The 21,629-nt window shown below is 60.9% G+C and overlaps 2 protein-coding genes across 8 annotated transcripts in view; both read right to left on the minus strand.

The window, feature by feature from the left end:
• Window positions 1-299: 299 nt before the first annotated feature.
• On the minus strand, window positions 300-15,128 carry F7 (coagulation factor VII). The gene is made up of 8 exons (XM_045867863.3): window positions 14,469-15,128; window positions 11,470-11,630; window positions 6,317-6,341; window positions 6,125-6,238; window positions 4,209-4,349; window positions 3,287-3,396; window positions 1,398-1,521; window positions 300-895 (listed from the first exon to the last, which is right to left on the minus strand). The coding sequence occupies exons 1-8, from the start codon at window positions 14,536-14,538 to the stop codon at window positions 300-302; spliced, it is 1,341 nt and encodes a 446-aa protein (XP_045723819.2). The 5' UTR covers window positions 14,539-15,128.
• Window positions 15,129-16,612: 1,484 nt separating this feature from the next.
• The window catches only part of MCF2L (MCF.2 cell line derived transforming sequence like), a 96,600-nt gene continuing 91,583 nt past the window's right edge, over window positions 16,613-21,629 (minus strand). For 5 of the 7 annotated variants that reach the window (XM_064585884.1, XM_064585885.1, XM_045869740.3 and 2 more), the window contains 4 exons: window positions 19,818-19,939; window positions 18,599-18,711; window positions 18,405-18,508; window positions 16,613-18,293 (listed from right to left, as the gene is read on the minus strand). In XM_064585884.1, the coding sequence (XP_064441954.1) occupies window positions 18,208-18,293; window positions 18,405-18,508; window positions 18,599-18,711; window positions 19,818-19,939 (425 nt within the window). In that variant the 3' untranslated portion in view covers window positions 16,613-18,207. The remainder of the gene's footprint in view (window positions 18,294-18,404; window positions 18,509-18,598; window positions 18,712-19,817; window positions 19,940-21,629) is intronic. The other 2 variants (XM_045869741.3, XM_045869738.3) reach the window with 1 other exon arrangement.

Raw genomic sequence — 21,629 nt, forward strand, 5'->3', positions numbered from 1 at the left:
TAGAAGCGACATAAACAGAAAGATCCGGAAGGATAGCCACCGAAGTGAATGGATGGTGCTTCCAGGGTATGTGAGGGGAAGTTGACATGCTCATGCGCGAGAGAGAGGCCACCCCGGGTGTGCACCGCAGGGGCTGGCCCGTGGGCGTGGGGCCCTCGGGCAGCAGGGCCTCCCTCCTGGCCAGCCATGTCTGTCCCCGTGTCTCCCGCCCCCTCCCACCCCAGGAAGTGCAGGGGTGTTTCCGGGTTTGAGGGAGGGACGGGCAGCAGCTTTATTTGGGGCAGGCGCTGGCCCTGGGGCTAGGGCAGCGGGGCCCGGAGGAGGCCTCTCAGGGTGGTGCTCGAGCGCATGAGCCTGCGCATCCACTCGATGTACTGGGAGACCCTGGTGTACACCCCGAAGTGGCCCTCGTTCGCACAGCCCTCCCCCCAGCTGACGATGCCGGTCAGGTACCAGGTACCCTGGAACTTGGTGGCATGCGGGCCCCCACTGTCCCCCTGGCAGGCGTCCTTGCTTCCGTCCAGGTAGCCGGCACAGAACATGTTCTCGGTGATGGTGGGGGAGCCCTCCCGCCTGCGTGACTTCTCCTGGCAGTCCTGGGTCATCACCCGGGGCACGTCGATGGCCATGAGCTGGATGGCCGTGGCGCCCCTGTCCAGCAGCTGGCCCCAGCCACTGACAGTTGAGAAGCGGACAGAGGCCAGCGTCCTCTCGGAGAAGGCCTTCTCGGGCAGACACAGGGGCACCACGTGGTCGGTGAAGGTCACGGGCCTGCTCAGGTGCAGCAGGGCGATGTCATGGTTCGTCTTGCGGGGGATGTACTTGTCGGGGATGATGACCCGGGTTATGTGCCTCTCCTGCTCCTCACCCTCATCCTCGCCGAGGTCATACTCGCCTGCAGGGGACCAGCACCGCTCACGCCTTGCCCCACAGCCTCCTTTTGGGGCAGATGGGCACTGCGTCCAGCTCCAGGCTGGCGGGAGCAGCGCCCCTAGGCGGCCACCATAGGCTCGGTGCGGAGTGTGACTGGGGGTGAATCTGGGGTGCTGAGGGTGCGTGAGGAGGGGCTGCCGGGCCAGGCAGCTGTGGGTGGGTGAGGAGGGGTGCCCGATTGCCCCAGTCTTGCCCACCCCCTCCCCGGGGGTGCCCAGGATCCCATAGCCCACCAGGCGGAGGGCGCATGCCGTGACCCACGCGACCCGGGGGGCTCTTGGCCCAAGTGAGATGGGAGGAGAGCACCACCCCTGAGATGTTCCGTGGGTGGGACAGAGGCTGGGGGACCGTGGCCACGGGGGGACCTGGGGGCACTGGGGTCTGCCTGGACATGCTCATCTGGTTGTGGAAGCTGGTCCTGTTCACAAACCACTCTCAGCGGGTGGAGGAATCACAAAACCTACCCAATACCACGGTCAGGTTTCTCCAGTTCTTGACTGTTTCAAAGCAGTGAGCTGCAGAGACCACCCAGGCAGCGTCGAGGAGGGTGCCCCCACACAGCAGCGCCCCGTCCACCTTCAGGACAGCCTGCGCGGGCACAGTACACGGAGTTCACGGCCCCAGCACGCTTCCCTGGGGACCCGCCTCCCCAGCTAGCAATGGCCACGGAGAGCTCACGGACACCAGCCCGACCACGGGACGTGGCCACTGGTGCCCCCACGTGCCCAGCATCACCACCCAAGCCCGCCCCAGCAGGCCCGGTCTGCGAAGGCCGGCCCAGCGTCGTGTTCTGGGCACGTGGGGGCGAGAGGTAGTGAGCTGAGGCGCCCAGTGTGACTCTCAGCACACGGCAAGCCCTCCATACATGCCCCCGTTTCTTCTTCCTAAAAGCAAGGAGGGTGCTGAGCAGGGCCTGAGTGAGGCTCTGGGGAGACATTTGCCCTGCGGTGGTTTTGCCGCGGCCACGGAAGGAGCCGGAGCCTCTGGCCGGCCGGCCTGCAGACAGGGACGAACTGAAAGGCCAGAGGGAGGCCTGGCCGAGGGCGAGGCAGGGGCCCGCGTGTCGTGGTGAGGCGGATCCACCAGGGAGGAAAGAGACCGGACGTGGGGTCAGCGCGTCGGAGGCCTGATGTCCCGAGCGTGGACAGCAGGACCAAGGGTGTCAGGGACGTGCCGCCTCTTCCCCCGAGCCGGCAGCTGCTGGGCGCCTCGGAGGCCAGGCCTCCCGAGCAGGTGAGAACAGCCGCTTGGGGCTCGGGGACACGCCCCTGCCTGTTGAAGGCAGGACACCGGTGCCCGAAAATCAGCCTGGCTGACAACGGCTCTGCGCCACCCCTGGAGGGTGGGCTGGGCCTGAATCTCTGTGGGCCTCAGTCCCCCCCAACCCGCTAACACGGGCAAGGAGGCCCTCTCTCCTGGGGGTGGGGGTGAGTGGTACTGGGGGGTCCTGTGCGCGGGTGGGAGGACGTGCTTGCTGCGGCCGCCCAGACGGCCCTCCCAGGGCTCTCTGCTGTACACACAGAAACCCGCCCCCATCACCCCGCCCCTGCCGCACAGAGGCGCGGCCAGTTCCGGGCGCTCCGCGGAACACTGAACACGTCCGTCCCGTTCGGATGTGTCCAGCTCGCATTATCCCTCTGAACACCAAAACGCGGGGTTCTGCCAAGCTGAGGAGTGGGCCGTGGACCACGCAGGCCCCACGCAGGCCCGGCTACCGTGGGAGGTGGGATGGGGGTGCAGGCTGGCAGGCCGGCCCTGAGGCCCCTGAGGCAGCAGCAGAGTGGGAGGCCTGGGGCTGCTTTGAACCCGCGGTCAGGCCACGGTGAGCAGGGAGCCTCCAGCGTCCCCGACGAGGTTCTCGCACGTTGAAAACTCTTAACAGTTTACCTCGGGCGTCCCCCATGAAGGGTCCCGAGGACCCCTGGGTCGGGCTCGGACACCCGAGTGCGGCGCCGATTTTGGCCCAGTGGGGCTGGGGCCTGAGGCTCTGCATTTCCTACAGGAACCAGCCCACAGGTGGGCCCCCCCCCCCCCCCCCCCCGGTAGGAGGCCGTGTCGCAGCTCCAGAATCAGTTTCCGGAGGCAGATAGTGATGGGCTTGGGCTGGGTTCAAACCTGCCTGGGCCATCTGTCCCTGGAGGCCTCGGTTCCCTCACCTGCGGAGGGCAGTGAGGCCCGCAGCCGCGCGGGGCCGGGGGAGGCCGGAGCCGAGCTGACATCCGGACGGACAGAGGGGAGCAGGCAGCTGGGGCTTCACAAGGAGGAGCAAGTGCCCTGCACCAGCAGGGGAGACTTGGCGCCGGGGTCCAGCAGCTGACCGCCCCCTGTCCCTTTGGGGGCCCCGGAGCCTTACCTGCCACGGACACTCCCCTTTAGGGCACACTTGGCCACCCACAATTCGGCCTTGAGGGTTGCTGCCATTTCTCTTCTCCAGAACAGGTATTTTTCCACACGGATATTCCACTGTAGAAAGCAAGTCATCGGGCAGGGGCGTGAGGGGTTCATGCCTGACGATGAGCTTGTGGGGGTGGGCTCTGAGGGCCGCCCAGGCAGGGCCACCCGTGTGGGAGCTGCGGGGCCTGCAAGACCTGGGGCTCCTGCCGGAACAGAGGCTCCCCCCTCTGGAAGCTGGGCTCTGCTCGTTTCCCAGCGGAATGAAGCGCTGCCTAACTGACTGAGGAGGATGAGCAGGCCTTGGACAACGGCGCTGCCGTATGGAGGACACTCTGAGCTCTCGGTCTCCCCAGTAAGGTCCCTGGGCCGGAGGAGAGACCGTTCGGAGGTGGCAGCTGAACTTCGGGCTCTAGCCTGGGGGGGGCCCGTCTCTCTCTGGACAGACAGGCCTCGCGTGCCCCGCTGTTGGAACTGTATTAGCTTGAGACTGGTTTGGGGAAACTTTGCATTTTCCTAACAGTGCTTGCCTTTCAGAAAGACCTGGACTCTGGACTGAGCCGCAGTCAGTACCACGCTGGGTGCGGCGATGTGCCCCCAGCTCAGGGACCTGCGGCGGGGCGGGCAGAGCCTCGCTCTGCTCCTCTGGGCCTGCCGTGAGCAGGCAGGTGGCCCCGCGCCCTCCAGGGAGCTGCCCCAGGGCTCTGTCCTGCGCACGCCACCGTGGCCTGTTCTCGAGTGGGCGTGGGCGGGGCAGCAGGTACTAGATCCATCCCACCCTCTCGTCCCTGCCAAGACGGCTGCGGCCATGCAGCAACGGGTGGCTGCTCCTTGGGAAGGAAGTAGAGCACAGCCCCTGGGGCTGGGCCCTGAGGGCCCATTACCTGTGGGCACGCAGGACACCCCGTTGTCTTGGAGCGCGTACCCCTCGTGGCAGCGGCAGGAGCGCCCGGCCTCGACGTGGTCACTGCAATACTGCTCACAGCCGCCATTCTCATTCACACAGACCAGCAGGTCCTTCTTGTCTGAGGACAGGAAGGGGACAGACTGAGAGGGGCCCCTGCCGGCCAGGGGGAGGCCAGCCCCCGCTCTGCATGACTGTGGTGCTTAGCTGCTGCTGCAGGGACAGCCAGGTACCAGCTGGCTCTGTGCTTTCATCCAGAAGGGTGACCTGGGCTTGGGATGGTCCCACGTCTGAGCAGCTTAGCCAGCCGGGACAGAGGACTGGCACGTGGGGCCTCCGTGCTCCCCTCCCAGCAGTTGGTGGGAGCGGGGAGGGCCCAGGGAAACCAAAAGGCCGGTGGGGGCAGTAAAAGTGTCCACTGAGAGGGGAGACCTGCTGGCAAGAGGCCAGGCAGATGAGCTGGTTCTACAGCCAGACCCTCCTGCCCCCGTGAGCTGGCCGGGACTGACCACTGGCTCAGACAGATGGAGATGAGGAACATTCCTCCCGACTCGGAAGGGCAATGCTACAATGTGGGACACAGGGTTAGCTCACTGTGTCTGTCCAGGACCCCAGAAGGAAGGCTTGGCCTGGAAGTGAGTTCACACCAGGGCTCCTGAGGTTCACGGTCCTGGGGGACTCACACCAGGGCTCCTGAGGTTCACGATCCTGGGGGACTCACACCAGGACTGCTGAGCATCATGGTCCTGGAGGACTCACACCAGGGATCCTGAGCATCACAGTCCTGGGGGACTCATACCAGGGATCCTGAGCATCACGGTCCTGGGGGACTCACACCAGGGATCCTGAACATCATGGTCCTGGGGAATTCACACCAGGACTGCTGAGCACCATGGTCCTGGAGGACTCACACCAGGGATCCTGAGCGTCATGGTCCTGGAGGACTCACACCAGGGATCCTGAGCATAAAAGGCCAGGCAAAGACACTGAGGCTTTCCAACCCCAGATAACTGACAGAAGCCTCATCCCTTGGTTTTGCCTTTCCTCTCCCTGGCCTCTGGTTTGCTTAGAGTGGAAGGTGGTTGTGACCCAGAAAAGCACTTTGGGTATAAGAATGTACATTTGTATGGTAAAGGATTGAACTCGCCCAAAGAGCTCCTAGGCGGTGACCTCCACACCCTGGCTGGTGAGGTTGGACACTTTTAATTTAATCTGCCTGATAAGAATGTTGTTTCCCTGGGGGCTTTGGCCCGTACTGGATGTCTAACAATGTGATTCATGGTGGGGTCTTGGGCCACACAGTGTCACCTCCACCTCTGGAGGGGCTGGAGACTAAGGTCAGCCATGTCTACATGACTGAGCCCGGTACAGTCTCTGGATAAGGTGCTTCCTGGGGTGGTGGTGACACTCCCTAGGTCTCGTCACACATTGTTCTTGGAGAATGGAAGGCTGTCCGTGGTACTTCACTGGGAGAGGACAATGGGAAGCTCATACCTGTCCCTCTGCTGACTTTATTCTGTATCCTTCCACTGTAATAAGCTGTAATTTTGAGTATATCTGATGGTCTGAGGAACCCCTGAGCTTTGCAATACTTTAATATTTGAAAGGTGAAAAAATACCTCACAGTTTTGTAAAGCAGGAAGGGAAGACACAGCTTTCCTAGCTGTCTCGACTGGAAGCTGGGCAGCCCTGCAGAGCCCTCACTGGGCTCTCTCCAGGTGTATCTGAATCTCCCAGCACTGGGAACCCAAGGGTTTTAGGATTCCCAGAAGTGGATAGGGGGCGACCAAGTTTGAGAACCAGCACCTTAGAACCAAGACTCTCGTGTTGGCGGGGGAGCAGGCCATGCCCATCAGCCTGCTGGGGGCTCTGTCTGCAAACTGTGGGGTTCCTCACTTGTCTCACAGTTCCGGCCCTGGAAACCGTCGAGGCAGAAGCAGATGTAGGACTGGAGCTGGTCCTCACAGGTGCCTCCATTCCGGCACGGGTTCGAGGCACATTGGTCCCCATCTGTGGAGAGCGTCAGTGTCAGTATGCTGAGGAGAGGGGCTGGTGGGTGGGATGAAAATGGGCCATTTACCAACTCACCAGTGTAAGAAATCCAGAACCGCTTCTGAGGGAACAAGAGGAAGCAGTGTGAGACACGTTCACCAGAAGCAAATACGTATGGTGTCCACAGACTGGACTTGGGAGCTGGGGTGAACGGTGGTGGGCCGGGGGCTTCTGACCTGGGGCCCTTTGAGGTGGGCTCTGGAAGCCAGACTTTTCCTTTGGGGATGAAGTGAGTTTTTCCAGGGGGAGGAAGTTTTTTCTAATCCTATCCCCTCCACCCCAGTTCGCTAAGACCACCAGAGGTCACAAATTTCCCTCTCCGAATTCAGAATTCCTGAGTTTCAGCCCCAACTCTGCCACCTCCACGATGTGAACTTGGGACAGGACATACGTGCTCTCTGAGCCTCCATTTCCGCCTCTGGTGATGAGGAGGAAATCCATACACATGTGTGACAGGAGAAGGCGGCAATGGATGCAAAGGGCTCTAACAAATTTATTCCTGAGGAATCTTCTGGCCAAGCAAACTGAAACCCAGGATTACCGTAAGAATAAAATAACATGAGAACTGTGGGACATGCGTTGAAAAACCAAGTAGTGCACAAATGCAAGGAGTGACCATCCTCAATGTACCTGAAAAGGGTCATGTTAGCCTCTGTCTCAAGTAGCCTTGCTTCCTGTTGAGTGTGAAGTGTGTCCCATGAGTGTGAGGTGTCCTATGAGTGTGAGGTGTCCTGTGGGTGTGAAGTGGTGTCCTGTGAGTGTGAGGTGTCCTGTGGGTGTGAAGTGGTGTCCTGTGGGTGTGAGGTGTCCTGTGAGTGTGAGGTGGTGTCCTGTGAGTGTGAGGTGTCCTGTGGGCGTGAGGTATCCTGTGGGCGTGAGGTGGTGTCCTGTGGGTGTGAAGTGGTGTCCTGTGGGTGTGAGGTGTCCTGTGAGTGTGAGGTGGTGTCCTGTGAGTGTGAGGTGTCCTGTGTGTGTGAGGTGTCCTGTAGGTGTGAGGTGGTGTCCTGTGGGTGTGAAGTGTCCTGTGAGTGTGAAGTGGAGTCCTGTGAGTGCGAGGTGATGTCCTGTGAGTGTGAGGTGTCCTGTGGGTGTGAGGTGTCCCGTGAGTGTGAGGTGGTGTCCTGTGGGTGTGAGCTGTCTTGTGGGTGTGAGGTGGTATCCTGTGGGTGTGAGGTGTCCTGTGGGTGTGAAGTGGTGTCTTGTGAGTGTGAAGTGTCCTGTGAGTGTGAGGTGTCCTGTGAGTGTGAAGTGGTGTCCTGTGGGTGTGAGGTGTCCTGTGAGTGTGAGGTGTCCTGTGAGTGTGAAGTGGTGTCCTGTGAGTGTGAAGTGGTGTCCTGTGAGTGTGAGGTGTCCTGTGAGTGTGAGGTGGTGTCCCATGAGTGTGAGGTGTCCTGTGAGTATGAGGTGTCCTGTGAGTGTGAAGTGGATCCTGTGAGTGTGAGGTGTCCTGTGAGTGTGAGGTGTCCTGTGAGTGTGAAGTGGTGTCCTATGAGTGTGAGGTGTCTTGTGGGTGTGAGGTGTCCTGTGGGTGTGTGGTGTGTGTCCTGTGAGTGTGAGGTGTCCTGTGAGTGTGAAGTGTCCTGTGAGTGTGAGGTGGTGTCCTGTGGGTGTGAGGTGTCCTGTGAGTGTGAAGTGGTGTCCTGTGGGTGTGAGGTGTCCTGTGAGTGTGAGGTGATGTCCTGTGAGTGTGAGGTGTCCTGTGGGTGTGAAGTGTCCTGTAGGTGTGAGGTGGTGTCCTGTGGGTGTGAAGTGGTGTCCTGTGAGTGTGAGGTGTCCTGTGAGTGTGAGGTAATGTCCTGTGAGTGTGAGGTGTCCTGTGGGTGTGAGGTGTCCTGTGAGTACGAAGTGATGTCCTATGAGTGTGAGGTGTCCTGTGAGTGCGAGGTGATGTCCTGTGAGTGTGAGGTGATGTCCTGTGAGTGTGAGGTGTCCTGTGAGTGTGAGGTGATGTCCTGTGAGTGTGAGGTGATGTCCTGTGGGTGTGAGGTGTCCTGTGAGTGTGAGGTGATGTCCTGTGGGTGTGAGGTGTCCTGTGAGTGTGAGGTGTCCTGTGAGTGTGAAGTGTCCCGTGAGTGTGAGGTGTCCCGTGAGTGCGAGGTGATGTCCTGTGAGTGTGAGGTGTCCTGTGGGTGTGAAGTGTCCTGTGGGTGTGAGGTGTCCTGTGAGTGTGAAGTGTCCTGTGAGTGTGAGGTGATGTCCTGTGAGTGTGAGGTGATGTCCTGTGGGTGTGAGGTGTCCTGTGAGTGTGAGGTGATGTCCTGTGAGTGTGAGGTGATGTCTTGTGAGTGTGAGGTGTCCTGTGAGTGTGAAGTGTCCTGTGAGTGTGAGGTGTCCTGTGAGTGCGAGGTGATGTCTTGTGAGTGTGAGGTGTCCTGTGAGTGTGAAGTGTCCTGTGAGTGTGAGGTGTCCTGTGAGTGCGAGGTGATGTCCTGTGAGTGTGAGGTGTCCTGTGGGTGTGAGGTGTCCTGTGAGTACGAAGTGATGTCCTATGAGTGTGAGGTGTCCTGTGAGTGCGAGGTGATGTCCTGTGAGTGTGAGGTGATGTCCTGTGAGTGTGAGGTGTCCTGTGAGTGTGAGGTGATGTCCTGTGGGTGTGAGGTGTCCTGTGGGTGTGAGGTGTCCTGTGAGTGTGAAGTGTCCTGTGAGTGTGAGGTGTCCCGTGAGTGCGAGGTGATGTCCTGTGAGTGTGAGGTGTCCTGTGGGTGTGAAGTGTCCTGTGGGTGTGAGGTGTCCTGTGAGTGTGAAGTGTCCTGTGAGTGTGAGGTGATGTCCTGTGAGTGTGAGGTGATGTCCTGTGGGTGTGAGGTGTCCTGTGAGTGTGAGGTGATGTCCTGTGAGTGTGAGGTGATGTCCTGTGTGAGGTGTCCTGTGAGTGTGAAGTGTCCTGTGAGTGTGAGGTGTCCCGTGAGTGCAAGGTGATGTCCTGTGAGTGTGAGGTGTCCTGTGGGTGTGAAGTGTCCTGTGGGTGTGAGGTGTCCTGTGAGTGTGAAGTGTCCTGTGAGTGTGAGGTGATGTCCTGTGAGTGTGAGGTGATGTCTTGTGGGTGTGAGGTGTCCTGTGAGTGTGAGGTGATGTCCTGTGAGTGTGAGGTGATGTCCTGTGAGTGTGAAGTGTCCTGTGAGTGTGAGGTGTCCTGTGAGTGTGAGGTGTCCTGTGAGTGTGAGGTGTCCTGTGAGTGCGAGGTGATGTCCTGTGAGTGTGAGGTGTCCTGTGAGTGTGAGGTGTCCTGTGAGTGTGAAGTGTCCTGTGAGTGTGAGGTGTCCTGTGAGTGCGAGGTGATGTCCTGTGAGTGTGAGGTGTCCTGTGAGTGTGAGGTGTCCTGTGAGTGTGAAGTGTCCTGTGAGTGTGAGGTGTCCTGTGAGTGCGAGGTGATGTCCTGTGAGTGTGAGGTGTCCTGTGAGTGTGAGGTGATGTCCTGTGAGTGTGAGGTGATGTCCTGTGAGTGTGAAGTGTCCTGTGAGTGTGAGGTGTCCTGTGAGTGTGAAGTGTCCTGTGAGTGTGAGGTGTCCTGTGAGTGCGAGGTGATGTCCTGTGAGTGTGAGGTGTCCTGTGAGTGCGAGGTGATGTCCTGTGAGTGAAGTGTCCTGTGAGTATGAGGTGTCCTGTGAGTGTGAGGTGTCCTGTGGGTGTGAGGTGTCCTGTGGGCGTGAGGTGGTGTCCTGTGAGTGTGAGGTGTCCTGTGGGCGTGAGGTGTCCTGTGAGTGTGAGGTGTCCTGTGAGTGCGAGGTGATGTCCTGTCAGTGTGAGGTGTCCTGTGGGTGTGAGGTGTCCTGTGAGTGCGAGGTGATGTCCTGTGGGTGTGAGGTGTCCTGTGAGTGTGAGGTGATGTCCTGTGAGTGTGAAGTGTCCTGTGAGTGTGAAGTGTCCTGTGAGTGTGAGGTGTCCTGTGAGTGTGAGGTGTCCTGTGAGTGTGAAGTGTCCTGTGAGTGTGAGGTGTCCTGTGAGTGCGAGGTGATGTCCTGTGAGTGTGAGGTGTCCTGTGAGTGCGAGGTGATGTCCTGTGAGTGTGAGGTGTCCTGTGGGTGTGAAGTGTCCTGTGAGTGTGAGGTGTCCTGTGGGTTTGAGGTGTCCTGTGAGTGTGAGGTATCCTGTGGTGTGAGGTGTCCTGTGGGCGTGAGGTGGTGTCCTGTGGGTGTGAGGTGTCCTGTGGGCGTGAGGTGTCCTGTGAGTGTGAGGTGTCCTGTGAGTGCGAGGTGATGTCCTGTCAGTGTGAGGTGTCCTGTGGGTGTGAAGTGTCCTGTGAGTGTGAGGTGTCCTGTGGGTTTGAGGTGTCCTGTGAGTGTGAGGTATCCTGTGGTGTGAGGTGTCCTGTGGGCGTGAGGTGGTGTCCTGTGGGTGTGAGGTGTCCTGTGGGCGTGAGGTGTCCTGTGAGTGTGAGGTGTCCTGTGAGTGCGAGGTGATGTCCTGTCAGTGTGAGGTGTCCTGTGGGTGTGAGGTGTCCTGTGAGTGTGAGGTGATGTTCCGTGGGTGTGAGGTGTCCTGTGAGTGTGAGGTGTCCTGTGAGTGTGAAGTGATGTCCTGTGGGTGTGAGGTGTCCTGTGAGTGTGTGGTGTGTTTCCTGTGGTGTGAGGTGTGTGGCCCGTGGGTGAGGTGTATGTCCCCTGCGAGGTGAGTGTCTTGTAAGCGGGAGACGTCCCGTGAGGGGAAGTGTGGTTTCGTCTCCTCAGCATCTGAGGGGCGCCCCCGCCCAAGGAGCTGGAAGGGCTGTGGTACAAGTGAATGTTCCTCTTTGAGGAGCGAGAAGAGCAGCGAGCCCTCTCTCGGCATCGGGCCCCGCGCATGTGGAGGCCGTGGCGGCTCCCTAAGTCTCCTCACACCAGTTGTCCCGAGGCGGCGTCCGCAGGCGGGCGCTGCTGTGAGGGGCTCGCCCAGGCGCGGGTCTCCGAGGTGGGCTCTGTCAGCGGCGCCTCCCCAAAGCACGGGCACTTTGGGGCTCGGGGACCTTCCCTGGGGAGGCACGGGACACGTGGAGCGCGCCGTTCACACTGGATTTTCTGAGGCCGAGTTGGGGCGCCCGGCGTGGCAGCGAGGGGGACGCCCCTGGGAGCGGGCGGGCGGCCGGGGCGTCGCAGGAGCGCCGACCGACCCGAGGGCAGCTGTCCTCAGGCCCGGGGGACCGGGCGCCTGCGGGAGCCCTGGCCGCACCCGCGCAGGGAGCCTGGGCGCGCGCCCCTGCCGGGCGGACTCACCGTCCTCTCGGCGTCCTGGAAGATCTCCCTGGCCTCCTCGAAGGAGCAAAGCTCCTCCCTGCACTCCCTCTCCAGGGAGCTGGGCCTCAGCTCCTCCAGGAACAGGTTGGCGCGCCTCTGCCTGCGCAAGACGCCGTGGGCCTCCTCCTGGGTGAGGAACACTGAGAGGTGGGGTCCCGTGAGCCCCGACACCGCCGCGCGGCGTGTCCCGCCGGGTCGCGGCTCAGGGCTCCCGGGCCGGCCGCAGCAGCGAGGCAGCTCTGAGTGCGAGCGTGGGACACTCCTTCGCTATCTTCTACCGTCACCCACTCGTCCCTTCTGGCCCGGTCGCCACCCCACGGAAGGCCTCCGAGGCGGGCACGCAGACCTCGCGGGAAGGAGAGCCTGGCCACACGATCTGAGCCAGTCCGTGACGGCGTCCCCCGCGCCATGAAACGTAATATTAAATGAAATGAGATAATCAAATCACACATACTGTTAATAAAATGTAAAAATGCACATATATATGCAGATGTAACTTAGTGAAAGAATGTACATAAAAAAATTAACTTTGGGGATTAAAATTCATTCTGTTTCAAAACGTGTACAATCAACTTCTATAATGAAAATATGCGTCCGCTGTGTCCTAGCAGCTGGGACGTTGTGTGGCAAGTGGGATGACTGCGCGGGGGTCCCACCAGGGACTGGGGGGCGGCTCCGCTGGAGGTGAGGCTGCTGTGGCCAGGCGGGAGGAGCCAGGAGAGGCCTGCCGGGCGCGGTGGCAGGGAGAGGGGTCTCTCGCACCCGGGCCATCCTCCCCAGCTCTCCCCGAGCTCCAGCCCGTCCCTGGGGCTCGCTGTCCCCCCGCCCCGCCAACCCGGACCCTCGCTCTGCTTTACCACAGCCTCCCCTTCCTTTTTTTTTTTTTTTTTTTTAAGATTTTATTTATTTATTTGAGAGAAAGAATGAGCTAGAGCATGAGAGGGGGAGGGTCAGAGGGAGCAGCAGACCCCCTGCTGAGCAGGGAGCCGGATGTGGGACTCGATCCCAGGACTCCAGGATCATGACCTGAACCGAAGGCAGTCGCCCAACCGACTGAGCCACCCAGGCGCCCCAGCCTCTCCCTCTTCGAAAGCATGTTCCTGGCCTTCCATGGAGATGCTTACACTGACTTCTGTGTCCAGTGTAAGCAAAGCCACCCAGGACCCCTGCTTCGGAGCAGTGCAGGCTCCTCGGGGGCCTTTCTTGGTGGCAGGAGGCCTGCTGATGCTGTCTGGCCGCCGGGGGCCTTCCTGGGTCCTCTTCCCCGGGTCCTCCTCTCCACTCTTTGCTGCCAGCCCTTGACTTTTGATATCCTTCAGGGTTGGGTTTCCTTTCTAAAGATGCTCAAGCCAGGCACCCCACTTCCACTTCAGCCCTCCCTCAAACCACCAGAAGCTGCATATGTCCCCGAGCCCCAGGTCTCTAGAGGCCACCTCCCTGCAAGCCGAGGGACCCCCGCGCACAGCCACCCCGTGGGCCTGGCCTCCCCACCTCCGCCCCACCGGGCCTGCTTTTCCCATCCTCGTCCCGCCTTGGTGAACGGCTCTGCTCCCTCCCCAGAGTATCTGAGCTCTCGCAGCCAGCTCTGCCCTGAGCTCTGTGCACCTGCCCCCACGACCCCAGCTCAGGGGCTTGTGCGTCCTTGGGTCCCCTCTCCAGGCCCTGGCCTGCTGCCTCCTTCCAGCTTCTCACAGTGACCCCGGTAGCTTCTTGCAGGTAGCTGTCCCCCATTTTGCTGATGAGGAACAGGGTGGGTGGGGTTTAGAGCTCACCCAAGGCCACTCAGGTGGGGAATGGGGCCAGTTTGAACACCTTGGATTTGAGGTTTCTTTAGGACACCCAGGCAGACATGCAGACTACGTCATCCTAAGAGAGGACAGGGTGACGGAGACGAGGACACTGAGGTTGGTGACAACCATACAGAGACCGAGGCTGAGGCTGGGAAAGCCCCCGGGGCCCCCGGGGCAGACTGCACCACTGGGGGTGGGCTGTGTGAGAGCAGCTGGGCTGCAAGAGGGGATGGGCAGGGTGGGAGCAAAGCCAGGACTGAGGGGCAGGAGCAAGGGGGAAACTGAGTCCCAGAGGAGAGGTGAGTGCAGCCTGGAGACCCGCGGACTCGGCTTCCGGGAAGGAAGGGCTGTGTCCGGTGGGGAGGCTTCGCAGGAGGGGGCGGGGCAAGGGCGAGGGGCAGCTCCCAGGCCGCGAGGCCGAGGCCGAGGGGACCACCTCTCTGCTTTACAATGACGGCGTTTCGTGGGTGTGTATTCCTGGGGAGCCCGCCTGGTCTGGAAGGAGAGGTTGAGGGAAACCCAAGAACTCAAGGGTTGGGGGGTGCTTACACCCACCGGAGGCGCCCAGAGTGGGGACGTCTACCCTCTCTACCCTCGGAGGACAGCAAATGTGCACCCGACAGCCCTCGGGAGCCAGAGGCAAGTCTGATAATTGTGGGCAATCAGTGAAAGCCGGGCGGGGCGGGGGACGATCCTGGCCAGCACTGTCTTCCTGCCCTGAGGAAGGATAAAGCAGCCCTGCCCTTGCCAGAGCCGAGGTGCTGTCCTTTGGGCGCCTGCAGGAATCGGGCCGGCGCCCCGTCCCGTCCCGTCCCGGGCTAGCTGCTGGTGTGGGACAGTGTCTGTGTGGTGACCACGGCCGCCCTGCCGGACCTGCAAGTCTCCAAGGGACCGCTTATAAAGCACGTCCCTCTATCTCCGTCTTTTGGCCCCTCAGCGCCGTGGTGGCGGGGAGGTGTCTGCGGTCACAGCCGTGTCCCTACCCTGTCCCTGGCACTGGCCAACTGAGAACCAGGAGAGCAGAGCGGGAGGGGGGCATCCCAGCCCGCACCCCTGAGCCGGGATCCTGGGTGCAGACCACATGGGAGCCGCTGGCCACGGCAGTGTCCACCACGAGGTGGGCCGTGGGAGGTGTGGGTGTCAGTGGCCGCTCACACAGGTTTACAGGACCCCTCCACCCTGACATACCTGCGGCCAGAGACCCCTGCAGGCCCAGGAGAAGGCAGAGGACGGCCAGCTCACCCGCCCGGGAAACCATGGTGAGATGGGTGGCGTCACACGGTCTGATGACATTCCGACGGGGGGTGGTGGGCAAAGTCCTGGCCTCCACGCAGGGCAGAGAGGTGGGGGAGGGAGGACTCGCCTCCCAAACCCAGGGGGCGGGGCGGCGCGAGGCCCCTGCCGGGAAGCCCCCGGTCCCTCCAGCACAGCTGTGTCTGCGGAGCGGGGGCTCCTGCAAGGAGATGGCAGTGTTGGGATCTGCATCGGCCGCGTGCACCTCAAGTGCCGTTGGGAACCCTGAGGCCCCCGGGACTTAGCGCGGCAGCTGGCCCCAGAATGGACGTGGGTGGAAAGCCGCGCCACGGTAGTAACTCCGGGGAGAGAGAGGATCTGGGGTGTGGACGTGAGTACTCTCAAGAGGGCGGCTGCGGACACCTAGCCCGGGGGCCTGGCTTCCTGGGTGACCAGAGAGCCTCGTGGGGATGACCAGGAGGAGGGGCGCCTGCCGTCCCGGGCCCAGGCCGCCAGCTGGAGTGACCCTCCGTCCAGGGTTGGCGGGCATGGAGGGCTTTCTCAGGATGCCAGGCTTCCTGTCCCGACCAGGACCGTCCTGAGCCCCCGGCACTGTCGGTTACCCCAACCGGACTGACATGGGAACCCTGAAGCCCCCGGGGGGGCCCCTCCGCTGCGGCCACTGTGACTACAGCACTAGGAATCTGTCCTCTGCCAGTTCTGAAGGCCACAGGTCCTGGAGCCAAGTGTCTGTGGCAGGGCCTTGCTCCCTCCAGAGGCTCGAGGAGGGCACCTGCCTGCCCCTTCCCGCTGGCCCCTGCGTCTGCATCTCGAAGTTCCGTGGGCGGCAGGCGGCTCCTCGTCCGGGGCACCTGCAGACACCGCACTCCCATCCCGGCCTCGGCTGGCACATGGCCTCGCCGCTGGGTGTCCGTGCCCATCTCCTTACAGAGACACCGTCCATCCTTGGGTCGGGGCTCCTACTCAGGCTCACTCATCTAACCAGCCACAGCAGCAAGGCTTCTGCTGCCGGGCGAGGCTGCGTTCCGGGTTTCTGGGTGATGCAAACATAGGGAAGGCTCTCAGCCCGTGTCCATGCTCCTCTTGAGCGGACTGGAGCTGAGGCTGTTGTCAGAGCAGTGGCGTCTGGTTGCAGACTCGGGGCGACTGGCCGGGAGGTGCAGGAAAGGGACGTTCCTTCTCTGACTGCCCAAAGCTGAGGGGAACAGGATTTCGTGGGCAGCACCTGCCGGACAGCAGAGGTCCGTGTGGGTTTGGGACACGCGCTGGACTGAGCCCTTGAGTCCAGGGGTGGCGTGGGTCCTCCGGGGAGGTGGGGGACAGCACAGGCCAGTGGGGGATGTGGCCTTCTGTCCATGAAGGACAGCAAGCGCAGGCAGGGAGCAGTCCTACCCCAGGCCCCGGTCGGTGAGCAGAAGCAGAATGGGGCAGCCCCAGGGCTCGCTGGCATCAGAGAGCTAGGCTCAGGGAGCAGGAGACCCCCACCCGGACCCTACACCACAGCCACACAGTCCACTGAGCAAGGCAGGCCCCAACAACAGTGCAGGGTTGGGTCTGAGCCTGGGGCCCAGGCCGCGGGTCCGCAGAGGGCTCCCGGGAGGTCAGTGTTTGCTACATCTCTGTTCCGGTCTTTACTTCCAGCCCTTGTGCGATTTGGTTGTGCGGTGTCTTTTAGCAATTATCTGTTGCATCTGGTTTGATCCCCTCCCGACTGGTCGGCTTAGCAAGATTCTGGGGTGTGGGTGAGCGCAGCTCTGACCGGCCTCCGTGACTCCTTGCTTCCGTGGGTCACGCCTCCCTCCCCACCACTGTCCCTTCTGCCCCCGGACCCTCCTGGCTCAGAAGCCATCTCTTGGACTCTTGTTCCAACATAGTGATTTCACCATTTCTCTTGTTATCTTTACACTGTGGATACAATATGCGTGTTATTCTATTTCCATCATCTTCTGACAAAATGAAGCGTATGGGACATCTTCTGGGTCAAGCTCAGTGCCTGCCTCATTTCTCATGGGAGCTCGAGGTGCTGGGTGGACGTACGTGAGCACGATAAACACACGGCGCGTGAGGAATTCTGTGCAGACAGCGAGAGGGGCTGATATTTATTCAAATTCCATCCACACAATAAAGAACTCTGATTTTTAAATTTCATTTACATCAGCAGAAAAAAAAAAAAAAAGACCTGAAACGAAACAAGAAGCAGTGACGGGACGGGAGGTTTTAAAGTGCCTTAACGAAGATGGGCCCCCAGCGGTGGTGACGTGGCCGAGGCGGCAGGGGTGGACTCTGGACGAGCTGCGTGCGGAGTAAACTGTCAGACACGTCATGGTCTCACGACCGGACACCGAGGAAAGCTGCTGGGACGCACTGCAGAGGTGGGCCGGTGGGGGCCTCGTGGGCGGTGGGCATGGCGGGCGCGGGGCACAGGGAGGGCTGTGAAGTGACAGTTTCCAGCATCGCGGGGGCCGTGGTGCGTCCCTGACACGGGACACCTACGTACACACACCCACATATGCACACGAATAAAAATATCTGCCCCCACCAGATACAGACGGTGTTTCCAAAGAACAGAATTTGTTTCCGAAACACAAAAAGGTAAAACGCAAGAGTTTTCTTTCTGGTTCTGCCTCGGTTTCAGTAATGAACTCCTTGCGTTTCCAAGCTCGGGGGGTTTACCGAGTGCGGGAGGTGGTGGCGGAACCCGCCGGAGGCTGGCGCTTCTACCCAGCCCGCGTGGGTAGCGCTCGCTCAGAGGGTACCCCACAAAAACCGCATCTTTACTTATTCTTTAAAAACAATAAAAAATCCTAATTCAGTGAAGCTAGGTAAAAAAATCAAGTTCCATTTTTTTTTGTAGAAAAGAAGCTAAATATTTTAAATTATAGTTTAAATTTTCTTTTGAAAATTAACCTACACAGATAAGGGACTCTCCTTGGTTTCCACTGCCTCTGTTTGTAGAAACGCTGCTGGATTTTATTGGGGGCGTGTGTTCACCCGCCTGTGGCCAGGCGGGCCTTGGCGAGGGCTTCCGTCCCCACGAGAGCCCCCAAATCTCCCAGCAGTATAAACAACGTGCTGTCATGTAAACCCCGGTAACAGAAAATAGTTTTGTATCAAATTGTCATTTCATGTAAACACAGTGATTCTTGGTAAAGATTAGTGGCCAGAGTACCACAAAAAATGGCCATGGAATTAATCCCTGCTTTAAAAAAAACTTGTAAAAGACAAAACAGTCCCCCCACCAAGCTGCTGGGTCAGTGGACTCGTCACTCCCACGACGTGCCTATTCCTGCAGGAAGCACCAGACCAGAAATGCCCGGAACCACGCAGAGCGGCTGGGACGGGCTCCTCGCGGCGGCCTGGTGCCCTCGGTCCATCCTGGTTTTCCTGGAAAGCTCAGTGCAACTCTGTCTTCGTGCAACTGGCTTCTGCACCCTCATCGGGGGTGGTCCTGGCGTGGAGGCCGCAGGGCAGAATCTTCCAGAACCTTCCCTCTGCGGGCCCCTGCGTCTGCACCTTGAGGTTCCGGGGGCGGCAGGTGGCTCCTCGTTGGGGTCTTGTCCGGGTCCTCCTTCCCCAGGCTCTTAGAGCACCGTCCCCTCACCAAACTAAGCAAGCCCAAGCAAAGGAAAACTTAGAGGCTCGCAGGCCGCACGGCCTCCTGCGGGGCCCGGCGCTACCCCTGGAGGTCTGAGAGGGGGGCCCCACAGCTCTCGCTGCAGCTGGAGGAGGTGCTCAGCAGGGCGGACCCCGCACTGGACTCTGCGGGAAAACCAGGCAAGAACGGCTGCGGCTGCGTGTCTGCATGCTCAAGCTCACGGCTGTGGAACCCCGCGGGCTCGGGGCGCGGCCCGTGTGGGCCGGGGGTCTTACCTGAGCTGCTCAGGCACTGAGCCGAGCCGGACGTGCTGAGGAGGGTGGACAGACTGCTGGCCGGCACCCAGCTCTCCTTGCTGGAGGTCAGGTTCCTGACATACCTGAAAGGGGCGTGGGCCGTCAGGGCTCCAGCCATGTGCCCCCCGCCCCCCCCGGGCGTCCTGGGCCTGAGCCCACTGCAGGCATCTTACCAAAGGCCCTCGTCGCCCTCGTGGACCACCTCCACCACGTCCCCACTTCTCACGGCAAGCGCGTCGGGGCTTTCCTTCTCGTCGCCCGTCACGACCGTGTACTTTCCTGGGACCTGGTGGCGGAGGAGGCGGCGCATCAAAGGGGACAGTCCGCGGCCCCCACACCGAGCGAGGCCGCAGTGGCTGTCTGCCGCAGCCAAGGTCCCAGGGGGGCGTCCAGCAACAGAAGGACAACGAGCATTTCGTCAGGGCCCTGCTGTTTGTGGGGCTTTTGATGGGACTGTCACCTTAAATGGGAAGAGCTCCTGGTCGTAAGAAGATGCCAAGTCTCTCACTGCCACCGTGTTAAAAACCCAACCAACCGGTATAGTGCCCCTGGCTCACGGCTGGTGGTCTGGCCTCAAACACAGCCCTCCGCCCCAGGACCTCGGCACCTGCCGTCCCCTCCTCATGGCACGACCTCCCCTTCCTTGGCTCCCATCCTCACCTAACACGCCCGCCTGTATTTGACCACCTTTTACTTTGTTTCCCTGTGAGAGTGGAGACTGTGTCTTTTGTTCTCTGCTCTGTTTGGTGTCTAGACTGCCTGGCACCCAGTGTCTGCTCAGCACGTTCACACGGACGAAGCGCTGCCGTGTGGAGCCCTGGAGCTTGGACCAGGACAGCGCCAGGTGTGCACTAAGTATCTGTCAGCGTAACCCCACTCTGACGGTTCATGCGTAAATGGCTTCTCCTTGCAGCTTGTGTTAAAGAAAGGGCCTGTTGGGCGCCGGGGTGGCTCAGTCGGTTAAGCGACTGCCTTCAGCTCGGGTCATGATCCTGGAGTCCCGGGATCGAGTCCCGCATCGGGCTCCCTGCTCGGCGGGGAGTCTGCTTCTCCCTCTGACCCTCCCCCCTCTCATGTGCTCTCTCTCTCTCATTCTCTCTGTCTCAAATAAATAAAATCTTTAAAAAAAAAGGGGGGGCCTGTTTAGACCCCAAATCCGCATTCGAACAGTTGAGCTCTCCAAAAAGTGAGGGAGAGCCGTACGCACAGCTTTGCGGATGGTCCTAAGGGCATCCTCCTTGTCTGGAGGGCAAATCAGGTGTGTGCGAGAGAGCCTGTCTGCTGGGAGCCTGACGGTGGAGGAGGGTGGGCACCACCACGGTCGCACTCTGGAGCTCTCCCACCCAGGAGCCCGCGGTGCCGGGCTGACCACCCCGGGGGACCCAAGGTTACCAGCTTCCTGGGGCCCACTCTGCCTTCCTCCTCTGCGTCTGAGGAATTAATCAGCTCTTCGGCACTGGACCAGCCGTCGTTGTCCTCAGGGGCCTCCAAGGGCTGAGACGTTTTGCTCCAACCTGAGAGAGAACAGACTCCAGTGAGGACCACCCTCAACCGCAAGCCTGTCTGAAGGTGGTCCGCACAATTCCCGCCACCCTGCAACGTGCGCCCGGAGGGGCCTGCCCCCTGGAGCGGGACACACGGCGGACTTCCAGAACGCCTGCTGACACACGTGTCCCCACTGTGCACCGTCCGGGGAGGCCCCGAGCACCGGCGAGCGTCGCCAGCCCAGCCCAGGGGAGGCAGCGAAACCAGCCCTCAGGGAGGTGATCCTGCAGGCTCTGCCGCGATGCCCTGCAGACCCAGGGAGCACAGAGCCCTGAATGTCACCAGTCGGAGACGTCACTACCCATCCGTGTTGGAACAAACACCCCCAGAGGGAAGGGGTTTGCAATTAGCGCCTGGAGCTCGCACACGCATCAAGCCGCCTGGAGGAGCACTGCTCACAGCAGCAGCTGAGGCGAGCGGCGCGTGCCCCGTGCCAGCACCGTCCTGGCCCATGAGCTCGGGGCACCGTGACCCTCACGGCACAGACCAGCAGACGCCACACGCAGACCCGAGCCACGCCTCTGCACTTCCGGGACCACAGAGTGCGGCTGGGCCAGCACGTGTGGGGAGAGAACTTGTGGGGACTTTATGAAATGTGCTCATGTCCCCTCATCAGTGCTCCCCCTGCCCTGCAGCCCCAAAGAATAACATCTGTATTTCCCATTTGCAGGAAATTTTGGGAAGAACGCAAGCGAGGGGAGATGGGGGGCGACGGATTCCCGATTCTGAACACCATAAATGCCAACAGTAACGTGAGAGGCAGGAGCCCACTCCTGTGGCATGAGGACCACGGGCACAGCCTGGGGTCGGTGGGAAGACCGCGCGCTGGCTGTGGGCTTGGCATGCCAGTTCCAGATCCCATGTGGCCTGGGCAAGTGTGCTTTCCCCGAGGACGAAGGGCTCGCTCTCCTGTGTGAGGCAAGCTGCCGGACAGGCCCGTCCCCGAGGCCTGTGGTGTTTCAAGTTGGCCATGAAACGCTTGTGCTAAAGGGACACTAGGAGTCTCATCTTCATAGGAAGGGAGCTGGGGCCTAGAGCTCCCCATCAGCCAGCAGTGCTGAGCCCGGAAAGAAGAGTGTGAGAGCCACAGAGGCCTCTGGAGCCCCAGGACCCCGCTCCACACCAGCAGGCCCAGCATCGGAGAGCCCCTGAACCCGGCCTTCTCAGGGCTAGGCCGCGGGGCGAGTGGCGGGGGGCTGGTGTCCGTGCAGGGATGGGGCACTGGGGTTTCCCACTGCAAACCACCCAGCCTAGCCCCCTCGCTCGTCTGGGGGTGTGCACAGCATGCCAAAGGCAGATGGGGGGGCCTTGGGGCCCCAGTGCCAGGCGGCCTGGCTGGAGGGTCTCCTGCTGCAGCCCACCACCACACACGGGGCTCCGGGCCACACAGAGGCAGACGTGGGCCTGTGGTGCTCCCCTCTCTGCCCCGGGGCCTCGGGGAAAGCCTCTCTACCAGGCTCAAGCAGCTGCCTGCGTTAAAACCACATTCAAACAAGGGCGTTAGGAAGGTACCGAGGCCCAATGCACGTGAGGTACCAACTGGGGGATGAGGAGACACATGTTTGGAACCGGACGGCACCCCTCAATCTACGCAGATGCTGGCGAGTTTGTAGGACATGACGCCAACACGACCGTGAACGTGGTCCCCTCTATTCTCTG

This window comes from Mirounga angustirostris, unplaced genomic scaffold, assembly GCF_029215605.1.
Source record: "Mirounga angustirostris isolate CCGP_5_RB_7025 unplaced genomic scaffold, mMirAng1.0.hap1 SCAF_3, whole genome shotgun sequence".
Classification (NCBI taxonomy): domain Eukaryota; kingdom Metazoa; phylum Chordata; class Mammalia; order Carnivora; family Phocidae; genus Mirounga; species Mirounga angustirostris.

What these genes read in the sequence shown, in the direction of transcription:
- F7 (XM_045867863.3), bottom strand. Translation starts at nt 14,538, where the DNA reads ATGGTTTCCCGGGCGGGTGAGCTGGCCGTCCTCTGCCTTCTCCTGGGC. An exon ending in GCAGGGGTCTCTGGCCGCAG is followed by an intron (nt 11,631 to 14,468) that starts GTATGTCAGGGT and finishes CCCACCTCTCAG; the next exon opens with TGTTCCTCACCCAGGAGGAG. An exon ending in AAGGGGAGTGTCCGTGGCAG is followed by an intron (nt 1,522 to 3,286) that starts GTAAGGCTCCGG and finishes GTGCCCGCGCAG; the next exon opens with GCTGTCCTGAAGGTGGACGG.